General features: G+C 50.4%; 2 protein-coding genes across 3 annotated transcripts in view; both read left to right on the forward strand.

The window, feature by feature from the left end:
* The window catches only part of OTUD5 (OTU deubiquitinase 5), a 31,564-nt gene extending 26,947 nt beyond the window's left edge, over positions 1 to 4,617 (forward strand). The window contains exons 6-9 of one of the 2 annotated variants that reach the window (XM_066356204.1): positions 1,026 to 1,229; positions 2,834 to 3,023; positions 3,113 to 3,226; positions 3,529 to 4,617. In XM_066356204.1, the coding sequence (XP_066212301.1) occupies positions 1,026 to 1,229; positions 2,834 to 3,023; positions 3,113 to 3,226; positions 3,529 to 3,653 (633 nt within the window). In that variant the 3' untranslated portion in view covers positions 3,654 to 4,617. The remainder of the gene's footprint in view (positions 1 to 1,025; positions 1,230 to 2,833; positions 3,024 to 3,112; positions 3,227 to 3,528) is intronic. The other variant, XM_066356205.1, reaches the window with a different exon arrangement.
* Positions 4,618 to 7,487: 2,870 nt separating this feature from the next.
* PIM2 (Pim-2 proto-oncogene, serine/threonine kinase) lies at positions 7,488 to 12,317 on the forward strand. The gene is made up of 6 exons (XM_066357246.1): positions 7,488 to 7,741; positions 7,875 to 7,984; positions 8,689 to 8,739; positions 10,133 to 10,505; positions 10,958 to 11,134; positions 11,232 to 12,317. Exons 1-6 carry the CDS (start codon positions 7,681 to 7,683, stop codon positions 11,393 to 11,395), a joined length of 936 nt encoding a protein of 311 aa, XP_066213343.1. The 5' UTR covers positions 7,488 to 7,680; the 3' UTR covers positions 11,396 to 12,317.
* The last annotated feature ends 550 nt before the right edge of the window (positions 12,318 to 12,867 follow it).

Consider the following 12,867-nt stretch of genomic DNA (forward strand, 5'->3'; position numbering starts at 1 on the left):
AGAGTGCTCCTTGATAATGTGGTGTCCTTCCTTCTAGGCCCTTTCTGCTGACAGAGTAAGGAGATAAATGTGTGTATACTAACCTGTGTGTATACACATATCCAGAAATATTTCTACACGTTACTGTTTCTATCTGTATGAAGCTACCCACTGATAGGTACTGCTTTGTCTTAATTTTCAATTTTCTAATGACAAATGGTGTTGAATATCTTTGCATGTGTATACTTTCCATCTTGTATCTTCTTTTTGATGAAATTGTATATTTAGATTTTTTTGCCCATTTCTAAATTGTACTGTTCTACCATAGAGTTTTACATTTTTTTGGACTGTTATCCATAGGTAAAAAATTACACTTGATATCATTACTTCGTGCACACACACTTGGTGTGCAGTGAGTATATGTGCATTAAAATAATGTTAGAATTTTGCTGAGCAGTACTTATATTTACTCCCTGGGATATGCTCTAATATATTTTACTATTTTGTTTTTTACAATGCAATTGCATCTCACAGTCTAACAAAGAGTACTCATACAGTGTCCTACAGCTCATAATATCTCACATTATGCTGTTACAACCTTTGTCCCCTTAAATACTGACTATAGTACTCTCTCCAACCTACGCACATAGAGCTAAGTTCTCAGGTGATCTTTTCTCCTTGCCTCATCTGAGCGTAGATGAGGAAAGCCTAAGTGTTATGAGTCAGAGTTATCACTGTGTGAGACTTCTTTAAACTCTGGCCTAGGCTGGAAGGCACCTAGCTGACCCAGACTTAGTACTTCAGTTGAGCTGTCTTAGGGTTGGGAGCAGGGCTTCTCAGTATTGGAGTTGGGAACTACTAGTCCCACCACCCATACCTGCTTTCCTCCAGTCCCTGACGAATAGGCAGCCTGCCCAGGCCAGCGCTTAGTAAGAGTACCTGCCTTTTTGTCTCCATCTCTTCTGGGCCTGTGAGCCCACCTCCTTCTGGCTCTTGGCCAGAGTTCAGAGTGTCATCCCATATCCTTGTTCCTCCCACCTTTGCAGTTTGCAGAGCAGTCCCTGATGAAGAGTGCCATAAAAACATCAGAGGAATCATGGATCGAACAGCAGATGCTGGAAGACAAGAAGCGGGCCACAGACTGGGAGGCCACAAATGAGGCTATTGAAGAGCAGGTGGCTCGGGAATCATACCTGCAATGGCTGCGGGATCAGGAAAAACAGGCCCGCCAGGTCCGCGGCCCCAGTCAGGTGGGTCCTGGGTTCTGTCACTGATCTGGCCAAGAACCCATTATTTCCTATGCTCTGCCCCCAAACAGGTAGGAAAAGTTAAAGCAGTTTTGGACATCTGAGAGAGAAGGAAGCTCCCAACCTCTGTGTACCTCATCTTGGCCTTAATCTTGGCATTGTTCCTTAAAATTCTCAACACCTGTGTAGAGCAAGCTCTTAAGGGGGGGAGGGAGAGCAGTCACTAGTGGTGACATGCAGGATTGATAGTTTCAGAGGAACAAGCTTTTGTTGAATGTCCTTGTATGCCAGGTCTGTGCTGAGAATGTAAAATCAGGTATAGCCCGCTTCACCCTTAATGGTCCCCTGTCATTTGGGGGAGGCAGATACATCAGTGGGGCCCTTGACCCTGGCTGGGGCACCAGTAGAGATGGGGGGTTCTAGTTAGTCTTCATAAAGGAAGGTCGAAATTTTTAGGGCTGTGAGGGGATGGAACATACAGATATTTGAGGAATCACAGGGAGTTTAGAGTGATTGTAGATGTTGGCAAGAGCTGAGTAAATCATTTAAGAAATATTCATTTTAGGTCTATGCCCTGTAATGTTTTAGGTGTACAGAGGTACATTGGTGAGCCAGGCAGGCCCAGATCCCTGTCCTTGTAATACTTATATTTTTGAAGAATGGAACAAAATAAACATAATGAATAAATTAGTTGAGAGGTGATATGGATGAAAAAACATGGAGCAAGTTAATGGGGATGAGTAGGGATGAGTGGGGCTGGGGGGTTCACAGTATTAGTTTGGACAGGGTAGGTCTGAGAACAGGTGAGATTTGTATTTTTTAAATTTAATTTATTGGGGTGACATTGATTAATGAAGTTATATAGGTTTCAGTTGTACGGTTCTTGTAATATGTCATCTGTATATTATGTGTTCACCACCCTGAGTCAAGTTTCCTTCCATCACCATTGATCCCCTCCTCTACTCTCTTTTACCTCCCCCTACTGACCCCTACCCCAGCACAGGTGAGAGAGTTAGCTAAGTGCTTGTGTGGGGGCAGGAAGAGGACCAGCTGGAGCAAAGGCCCAAGGTAGCACACACCTGGTGGGATTGGTGTGGCTGAACAGAAGTCAGAGAGACAGTGGGGCCAGGTAGAAAGGGACCTGTGGACCATGATGAGGACTTTGGTTTTTATTCTGATGCTGAAGCTGTGGAAGGTTTTGAGCAGAGGAGGGATGGGATCTGACTTAGGATTTAACAGGATCCCCTTGACTGCTGAGTCCAGAACGGAGTCTGGGTAGCAAGGATAGAACAGGTGACCAGAGAGGAGGAGGCTGTTACAGTAGTTCAGGTCACTGGTGATGGCACAAGCAAGGGAAGGGGAGAGTTGGGGGAGGTTCTGGATGTATTTTGAAGGTGAATATAACAGGTTTCCTGTCAGATTGGCTGTGCGGAGGGTTAACAAGCTTACCTATGTCCTGTGGTCTGATGTATGACTGGGAGTGATGGAGGCCTATGTAGAAGCTGTATCACAGCCAGGATTCTGGGAGGGAGCGAGCCCTTAGGGATGGGGCAGAGGAAGGTCATGACTGTTGTAGGTTCTTACCTCCTCCTCCTTCCCCACCACAGCCCCGGAAAGCCAGCGCCACGTGCACGTCCGCCACGGCAGCCGCCTCCAGTGGCCTGGAGGAGTGGACCAGCCGGTCCCCACGGCAGCGGTCACCCGAACATCCTGAGCTGCATGCCGAGCTGGGCATCAAGCCCCCCTCCCCAGGCACTGTCTTAGCTCTTGCCAAACCTCCTTCGCCCTGTGCACCAGGTCAGTGACTTGCTGACAGGGAGCATGCAGGGCTTAGAAGGTGCTGCCTAGGTACTGGTTCCTGCCTCTGACTATCCCATCTGCCTCAGGTACAAGCAGCCAGTTCTCAGCAGGGGCCGACCCAGCGACTTCCCCCCTTGTGTCCCTCTACCCTGCTCTGGAGTGTCGGGCCCTCATTCAGCAGATGTCCCCCTCCGCCTTTGGTAAGCCTCTTCTGTCTAGGGACCAGGGGCCAGCCAGAAGCTAGGGAGAGATGGAAGTAGTATTAAGTCCTGAGAGGGTGTCTCAGGAGCCTCTGGCCATCTCTCCAAGAAAATGGATTCTTTTAGGCTCAAGGAATTTGTCACAGAGGAGTTCTGAGTGCGGTTTCATAGGCTCAGAGGAGCCTTCATAGAGATAGGAGTGAGAAGGCCCGGGTGGGAGATTTCCGGAGCCAGAGATCAGTGAAGGGTGAAGGAAAGGCAGGCTGAGGGCGCTCCATCATTCTTTTCTCCTTCTTGCCCAGCAGGTCTGAATGACTGGGATGACGATGAGATCTTAGCTTCGGTGCTGGCAGTATCCCAACAAGAATACCTAGACAGTATGAAGAAAAACAAAGTGCACAGAGATCCACCCCCAGACAAGAGTTGATGGAGACCCAGAGACTGAAGACCATCTTCCAACCCCCACCACTCCTGCCCTCCAGTGCCACCTCACCTTCTTTGGCTTTCTTCCTCTTGCCTTCTCCTTCCCTTTCTCCCTTCCTTTTCGTCCTCCCCACTTCCCTCTTGCTGGCCCACCCCTGTGCCCCCTCTCATTGCTGCCACCACCACCATCACCTGTCTCTTCGCCAGCTGACGTGCCCTGTTGCCCCCTGCACAGCACTATCCCTGCATTCCACAGGGGACTCGGGCACGGGTGCCGAAGGTAGGCAAGAGGCACACAGAGACAAACCAACTGGCAGCCAGGCAGCCCCAAGGAGACACTCAGACAGAGGAAAGCCTCCCTGACCCCCGTTCTTTCCAGGTTCAGAAAGCCTTGTTACCCTACCTTCACAACTCTGCCAGGGAAGTAGGAGGAAGAAGTGGGGAGTTCCCCTTCCCAGCACCCTAAGAATGTCTGAGCCTTCAATGTTGAATTTTTTCTTTATTAAAATGTACTTTTATCTTATAAAATTAACTAATCAAAAACGACATAGACAACAGCATTGACTCTATGAAGGTGGCATCTCTCTGGTTTGGGGGCAGGCAGGCCATGGGACACAGAGGGGGCACAAAGATAGGGTTGCTGTCTCTGGCCTCCAGCTCTTTGGAGATGGGCAGGGTCTAGAGTATGAGCCAGGGCAAAGTAAGGGGCATGGGTGGCAGGTGTCACGTGGGCTTCGGACAATGAGACTCTGACCTCACTGCATTCCTGTTGCTTCCACCACCACCACCACTACCAGTCTCTTTGGAATCTTGGGGTGGAGGCATCTTGGAGGATTATGGCCACCGTCCAGGATTTAAGTGTGGGGAGTGGGAGCAGCCTTGCCAGATGGGGCACCTGTGCCCTGCAGGTGTTGACAAAATCTGCCATCTGTAATATCCATGGCACAATAAAACCAAATGTCGGTTTCCCCGGAGCGCCTCTGTTCTGTGTGGGGCAGAGTGTGTGTGTCGGGAGGGTCTCTGGGCAGAGGCGGCAAAGGGTACAAGCTTTGGCTTGACCTCTGAGGACTACATGCTTTGCAGTAGGGTCTCTCTGGGGCCCAGAGTTTGTTCATATTTGATGCACTGCTTACCAAACCATCTTCTGGACCTGTTACACCAAGAAAGCTCCATTTTTCTCTGCTGCCCCTGCCTCAGTACTGGCACAGGGTGTAGCCTGCCCACCTTACTTCCTGGGGTATGATGGGAGCAGAGGCCTGAGCTTGAGGGGAGGGACTGAACTTCCAACTTCACTGCCTTCCTCTCTCACCATAAACATTTGTTTTTTCCTTGTGATTCTTGAATGAGGAAATGCTTTGGGAAGGTACCAGATGGGCCACCCACACTATTTTGGAAGCTGAGGGATGGATGAACCCTTTTTTGTTTTTTATGTCCCCCAATTCTCTGCCACTTCTGTGTCCCAACCTTCCTAGGGGTGAAGCCAAGACAGAGAAAGATGGCTGGCCCCCAAGTTTTGTTGTCTTCCTGTGCCTCAATAGTGGGGCCCCTATGGAAGGATGTGTGTCCAGCTCTACAGGTGAGGGCATTGGCTGGTTGAATGGCTGTTGTAGGGATGTCTGGAATCCACTGGTCAAGCATGTGTATGTTAGTTGGTTTGAAACCTTCCTTGGCTTTTTCTTGCCATGTGGCCTTGGTCAAATTACAGGCTCTCTGAGTTTCAAGTGGCCCATGTGTATGACGTGGGTGATTAATGTCTACCTCACACTCTCTCAGTATTGAGAGAGAATGCGTATGGTCAACATAAGGAGTGACAGCACAGTGTCCAGCACATTCCAAGAGCTCAAATGTTAGTCAATATTTATTATCTTTTGAAATTTATGCACTATTTGCCCCTGCCTACCTCTTCTTCCCTTCAATTACCTTGGCCTCTGCCTAGAATTAGCCCTTCCCTTGTCCTGAACCCCCAACCTTGCCTTTTATGATGTGTAGAGGTTTGCCTTCTGAGAAACCCTGTGTGACCTCATCCACGTTCTCCCGTCTATTTATAAATTGTGTCTTTACCCCTTCCCCACTAACTGTACTATCAACTTCCTGGGCAAGGACTCTGATGCCTGATTTATCTCTAATATCTGCACTCCCACCAGAGCCTGGTAGGCTTACAGTAGATCCCTAATAAATGTTAGATGAATAAGAGAGAGTACATGTGTATATTTGCTTTTTGATTGTTGTCTGTGTGTATGTGACTGGTGAGTCCAAGTCTTTATGCACATCTCAGAGCCTTTCTAGTTGTGTGTATGTAACAAGGGCTTGTTTCCAGGTGTGACTGAGTGTGGGACTCTCAGTTTGGGTCCATTTCTGAGACGAATCCATGTTTGTGTGGGTCTGTGATAGTGTATCTGATTTCTTTCTGATGGGATGGATGTCCGTTTGTTCCGGTGATGGATTCTGGGTAGCTATTTCTGAGCAGTGTCACTGACTGCTGCATGCCTACTTGTGTACTTGTGTCTGTGACAGGGTCTATCGCAGCTGTTTTTCGTGACACTGCTTATGTGGCTCTATCACGTGTATGTGTCTGCCTTTGCAGCAGTGAATGTGTCTTGAGCATCTGTGTGACTTCCTGTGACAGACTCTGGGACTCTCATTTCTGGGACAGCACAAGTCTTTCTGTGACGGTGCACATCTGACAGTGCCAGAGTCTTTGTGACAGATTCTGGCAGTGTGTCTGACAGGGACATTTTTGTGTCATTGTCACATGGTAATGTAGGTCTACGTGAATTCTCTGGAGTACCTGTCTTCTGTAACAGTGAATCTCTGTGTCATTCTGGGACATGACTCTGGCAGCATGCCTGCCTGACAGTGGATGTCACTCTCTTTGTGATAGTGCATGTCTGCATGTGTGTCTATGACAAGTTTACACGTATGTGATGGTGTGCATTTGTATATCACGTGGTACTGCTGTGTGTGTCTCTGGAGTGCATGTCTGCCTTCCTGCGGCATGAGGCCTGTCTATTGTTCCCAAGTTGGTGACTAAGGGTATTTTACCACCTCCTCCTTAGCCCATGTCTCCCATCTGGAAGCACACCCCCAAGCCATCACCACTCTGGCTTGTTCCTACTCCTCAAGAACCCCATCCCCACCCCGCCCTTCCAGATTTTAGACCTGCTAGCTGGGCTCACTGCCAGGTTTAGCCGGGTCTGTCTAGGTAAAGGGCTGCATAAACACCCTCACAGGCCGCAGTCTCTGGGATGCTGCCTTTGACTAGCATATCCCCCACGGTAGTGGTCAGGGCGTTATCCCTTCCTGGCAGCTGAACAGGATCTTCCAGGATCCCTGGCTTCAGTTTCAGGGCGGAGGCGATCGGTCGTCTGAGGGCCATTGTCCTTGGTGAGGAGCACCCTTCAAAGACAGGGTCCTGGATAGCCACAGGCTCAGATTCTCAGAAGCCAGGCCTGTTATTTCTGCGTTAATCTGGAGGCAACAGCAAACCAACTTCCTAGTGAAAGAGGGGGTGCAGTTATTTTTTTTAAGTTCATATCTATATATACACATACACACGTATATAAAAACAACCCCGCGCAACAACCAAAACAAATGCAGTTGCTGCAAAGGGATTCCCAGAACCGGTTTCCTCTTCGCGCGTGCCCCCTCGTTTGCATGCAGGCCCCGCCCCTACGGAAGATCCGGGCGCATATTTGCATAAGGGGGTACTTGAAACGTTAAGGGTGGTATGCAAATAGGGGCTGACTCCGATTGGCTGGGGTACAGCAGGTGCCGCGTCCGGATTGATCAAAGCCAAGTGGGCGGGGTTGTCGCCCGGGGCGACTCTCTTGGGAGGCGCGTGCCCCGGCTCAGTATCGTCGGGGCTGGAGAGCACGGCGAATCTTAGCATTGCGCCGTTTGTGGGCGCTTCTGGGCCACCAGTTTCCCTGCCTGCCACCCTGGCTCCTCCAAGTCCTGGCTCCCCAGCCTCGCTGCCCCGGGCGTCTACGCCCTGTGGGCTCAGCGGGCTCAATCTGCGTAGCGCCTCCTCCATGTTGAGCAAGCCTCTTCAGGGGCTCGCGGTGGCCCCCGTGACCCCCACACCGCCGCCAGGTGAGAGAGGCTTGCCTACCGGTACCAGGCCGGGCGGGCTGAAATGGTGGAGGGCGGCGCGCGGGAAGGGGGGAGGGGTCGCGACGGGTCTCCGCACGCGGCCACCCTGATTTCCTCGCCTCCGGTTGCGTAGGGGGCAAGGATCGGGAAGCGTTCGAGGCCGAATACCGACTTGGCCCCCTCCTGGGTAAGGGGGGCTTTGGCACCGTCTTCGCGGGACATCGCGTCACAGACCGACTCCAGGTATCCGCCACGAGGGTCTGGGGAGAGTCAGGTGTGCGTGTGGCGGGGGCGAGAGGCCCGGGGCTGGGCTGCTGATTGACAAGGGAATGAATACACAATGTATGTGTGGTAAGGACCTGAGAACCACGACCCGGCTTGCTGGGGGCGTTCGAGCGCGCGCGCCCCCGTGTGCGTGCGTGTGGGGGGGGGGCGACTCAGGTGGGCGTGTGGGGGAGGGGCAGGGGTTCGGGAGGTCCAGGGAGTGAGACCGGGGAACGGGCGGTCCTGAGAACTCTGCAACCTGGGATCCAAAGGATGTGTGAATGTGTGCGAAGGTGGGGACCCATAGCTGAGATTTGGGCGATTTTGGAGGTAAGGTGTCCAGTATGTCCATTATGGAGTCTTGAGGAACAGGACCCTGGGACAGTCGGGGCATCTTGGGACTGAATGGGAAGATAGAGCACTTGGGGTGTGAAGAAATTCGAAACTCAGAACCTGGAGTGCGAGGTTTTGAGCTTGAGAAAGGGAGGTCCGTCCCGGGGCTGAGGGTAGTGGGAGAGGTGAACTTGGTCCTGGGGACTTGCGGGCCGGGGAGAAGCCCCCGTTCGTTGGGGGTCGTGATGTAGTCTGGCGTGGTTGGGGCCACAAAGAATAGGATGAGGCTCAGGACTGGGAGGGCTCTGGGGATCATCTGCCGGCCCCCTCACCCCAGCCTGCTTCTCCAGGTGGCCATCAAAGTGATCCCCCGGAATCGCGTGCTGGGCTGGTCCTCCCTGGTGAGTACCTTCCTGACCTGGTGGCGCCATGACTGACGATGGGTTCACTCGCCCCTTTGCCTTTCTATGGCTGTGTGCCTCCCCGGGCCATGTAACGGGCGAAGAGATCACTCCTCCTAGCCGGTATTTACTCCCCTGCAGTGACATCCACACCTCCACACAGTTCTGACTCACCCTAGTTCCTCTAGAGCCCAGGATTTTACCCTCCAGCCCCCCTTTCTCCTCTTCCAAACCCTGCTTCAGGGGCTGCCCGCAGGGCATGCTGGTGGGGAGGGGGGCAGAGGTCATTGGTTGCCATGGTGACGGCGGCTGCTTCTCTGCCGTTAGCGCGCTAACGGATGGCAGGGCGGGTCTAGTCCAGTTGTAAAGGCGGGAGCGCCCCCTCGTGGCATTTGGGAAGACGGCGCTTGCGCAGGCGGTGGGACCGAGAGGGAGAAGGTGCGCCTGCGTAGTGGAATTTTCATCACCGTGAGAAAACCTGTCTGCAGCTGTGCAAGTCAGTGGAGTGGCCAGGAGAGGGCCCCACCTCAGGCAGGAGGGCTGCTTCTGGAAGTCCTTGTGCTCACGTGGGGTTTCTAGAGTGGGGTGGCTTTTGTGGCCGGAAACATTAACGGTATACCTCAGGCTTTGCTTCATCATAAAAAGCTTACTGGATTCCAGGTCGCACTAATCACTTTCATTCAACATGGTTCTAGAATGCTTGGTAACAGTAACAAAACAATAATATTGAGGTACTTTGTGCCAGTTCCTTTAGAGTTACACACTTTGAGCCATTTAACAAGAGTAAATTGAGCACCTACTATGTGCCAGGCACAATTCTAGGCACTTGGGAAAATACTATATTTTTTGAAAGTTCAGTTTGTGGTAGGTCCTTTTCTCCTAATTGCTTTCACCTACTTAATGCATGTATTGAGCTTTACCCTATTACCAGGCACTGTTCTAAATCTTGAGTTGTCAATGAATATAATAGAAACCATTACACAGTAATGGTAATTATTTACTGCTAACTGTGTGCTAGATGCCGTGCTATAGAGTGCCTTCATCTATTCAGCATTTATATTAACACCTACTGTTCTAAATTCTTTGGAGATGTCAGTGAACAAAACAAAATTCATATTAGGCTTTCATTAGAACCACTTTAATTTTTTCTTCAAACATTTACTGAGCTATTACGTGCCAGATGTGCATAGGGTTTTGGTTTGAATTACCTTCCAATGGTTGTGTGAGAATTTGAGCCCTTAATAAGATGAGGAAACTGAGGTCCAGAGAAGGAAATGGTTTGCTAAGGGCCAAATAGTCAGGAGGCCGAGAGGCTCTGCTTTAAGTTCACACAAGAAGTTGGCCTCAGAGCTACTGGCCTAATGTCTGTTCCCTTCTTATTTCCCCCTGACAGCCGGACTCGGTCACATGCCCACTGGAAGTAGCACTGCTATGGAAGGTGGGTGCAGGTGGTGGACACCCTGGTGTGATCCGCCTGCTTGACTGGTTTGAGACACCAGAGGGCTTCATGCTGGTCCTTGAGCGGCCTTTGCCTGCCCAGGATCTCTTTGACTACATCACAGAACAGGGCCCATTGGGTGAAGGTCGAAGCCGCTGCCTCTTTGCCCAGGTAGTGGCAGCCGTTCGGCACTGCCATGCCCGTGGAGTTGTCCATCGTGACATCAAGGATGAGAACATTCTGATAGATCTCCGCAGAGTCTGTATCAAACTCATTGATTTTGGTTCTGGCGCCTTGCTTCATGATGAACCCTACACTGACTTTGATGGTAAGGCTTCTCTAAATCTCAATGGGGAGAATTTTTTTACCTTTTATTTTTATGGACTCTTGACCTTTGATCTCCAGTGCTGGGGTGTCCTGTAACTTTGATCTATATTGCACCTTTATAAGGGTCTTCATTTTTAATATTGAGGGCTCTCATGCCTTGTCCTCTCTGTGAAAGTCTGTTTTCTCACAGTACCTTGACCTTGTTTTGGGCTCTTACTCTGGTGAGGGAATCCTATTTTCTGAGTGTTTTCTGGTAAGGGTAGCCTGCTGTTACTTTTAAATGCTTTTGTTCTGTGAGGGGGGGGGGACTGTGCTCTCTTAACTGCTCTTATTGTAATGAAACCCTACTGTTATATTTAAAGAGCTCCTATTGTCGTGACAGGACCATCCTTCTGGGGAGGGTGGGGTGGCAGAAGGGCATTATCAGTGGTCTAACCTCTGGCTTGCGTGCAGGGACAAGGGTGTACAGCCCCCCGGAGTGGATCTCTCGTCACCAGTATCATGCACTCCCGGCCACTGTCTGGTCACTGGGTGTTCTTCTCTATGACATGGTGTGCGGGGACATTCCCTTCGAGAGGGACCAAGAGATTTTGGAGGCTGAGCTCCACTTCCCTGCCCATGTATCCCCAGGTGAGGCCCTCACTGACCCTAGCCCAGTAGAGTCATACCTTCCAGGAACTGGTGCCCACAACTAACTGCTAATTTCCTGTGTGTTTCTGACCTGCAGACTGTTGTGCCCTAATCCGCCGGTGCCTGGCCCCCAAACCTTCTGCCCGACCCTCACTGGAGGAGATCCTGCTGGATCCCTGGATGCAGACACCAGCCGAGGATGCACCCCCCGACACCCCTAAAGGGGATCCTACCCCTTTGGCTTGGCCCCTGCTGCCCTAGTTGGGATAGCCATCCCACAGCCATGCCACAGGGATAGAAGGATATCTGTTGACTTGGTTTTACAGGTCATTAAAAATCCAGTGTTACTAGGGTCAGAGATTGGGGATCGGGGTCAGAAAACATAAGCCAAATCTGCCCAGTCCCCATCCCAATCCTGTTAAGGAAACTTCCTCCCAGAATTGACGGTTTCTTTATTCTGGAGGGGGGACTTCCTTGCTTCTCATTTTGCTAAGGATGTTTATTTGAAGTTAATTCCATTCTGAGCCCCAGGACTCTTATTCTGACGTGTTAACAACCCTTACACTGGCACCTCCTGCCTGCTACCACCACACAAACTTAGTTTAAAATGCTCTAATTTGGGCAAGGGTGCTCTCTTTCAATACCCTAGCAGCTCTTATTTTAGTAAAGGGACTCTTTTCTTCTACCCTAGGGTTCCATATTCAGTCAAGCTGCTTGCCTACCTCAGCCCAGGGTTGTTTATTCTGGGAGAGGTAATGCCCTATTGTTATCCCAGGGCTTTTTTGTTTGTTTTGTTTTGTTTTGGTTTTGGTGAAGGGACCCTACTCTGTTATCCCAAGTGCTCTTATTCTGGTGAGAAGAACCTTACTTCCATAATTTGGGAAGGAATGGGAGATGGACACCACCAGAGTCCACTAGGATGGGGTGGATGGTTTTTTGGGGGGGATGGGTGGGGGAAATAAAAGTAAGTCTCGTTGTTCTCCTGGGGCCTCCCCTTCCACCTTTTTTGGATTCTCGCTGCCTCCTCCTGAGCCAGGATTGTCCAGTTGCTGAAATGTAAATACTTATGTATTGGGAGGAAGGGAGCTCCAACTTTGTCATCTTCTCCCTTCTCCATCTGCCTGGATTATTTAAAAAGCCATGTGTGGAAACCCACTATTTAATAAAGTAGAATCACAAGTGACTGGTCAGTTGTGGTTGCAGTGAGGCATTTGTGGAGCATCTACTGCATGCTGAGCCAAGAGGGAGATGGACTGGATCTCACTTGCCCTCAAGAAGCCTCAGTATGTGGTGCCATCCTAAAGATCTAGAGAGTCATTTAAGTAGATCCAAAAAGGAAAACTTGACAGCACCCCCTCCTGAGCTTTGAGGTAATGACCAATATACACAGAAGGGCTCCACCAGAGATAGACATTGAAGATGTTTGGGATACATCCCCAATTAAAGATGGCATGTTCCTGGGGCAGAAAAATGCTCCTTTCCCCTTACTCTAGAGGAAGTGTAAATCCTTTCCCCATGGGAGAAGAACAGCCCTTTTAGGGCACTGGTAAGGGTGGGGCTAGGTTTGGGTATGAAGTCTTCCCAACCCTTCCTTGCTTTGTAATAACCAGAGTCTGTGTCACCTGTTTTGCCCTTACCTTTTCACATCTCCTTTGTCTCCCTAACTGCTCACCCCTCTCATAACTGAATTCTTGATTTATCTTCCCTATTTTATCTTGGTTTCACTTGTCCCA

The sequence above is a fragment of the Saccopteryx leptura genome, chromosome X (genome assembly GCF_036850995.1).
Source record: "Saccopteryx leptura isolate mSacLep1 chromosome X, mSacLep1_pri_phased_curated, whole genome shotgun sequence".
Classification (NCBI taxonomy): domain Eukaryota; kingdom Metazoa; phylum Chordata; class Mammalia; order Chiroptera; family Emballonuridae; genus Saccopteryx; species Saccopteryx leptura.

What these genes read in the sequence shown, in the direction of transcription:
- PIM2 (XM_066357246.1), top strand. Translation starts at nt 7,681, where the DNA reads ATGTTGAGCAAGCCTCTTCAGGGGCTCGCGGTGGCCCCCGTGACCCCC. An exon ending in GCGTCACAGACCGACTCCAG is followed by an intron (nt 7,985 to 8,688) that starts GTATCCGCCACG and finishes CTGCTTCTCCAG; the next exon opens with GTGGCCATCAAAGTGATCCC. An exon ending in ACCCTACACTGACTTTGATG is followed by an intron (nt 10,506 to 10,957) that starts GTAAGGCTTCTC and finishes GCTTGCGTGCAG; the next exon opens with GGACAAGGGTGTACAGCCCC.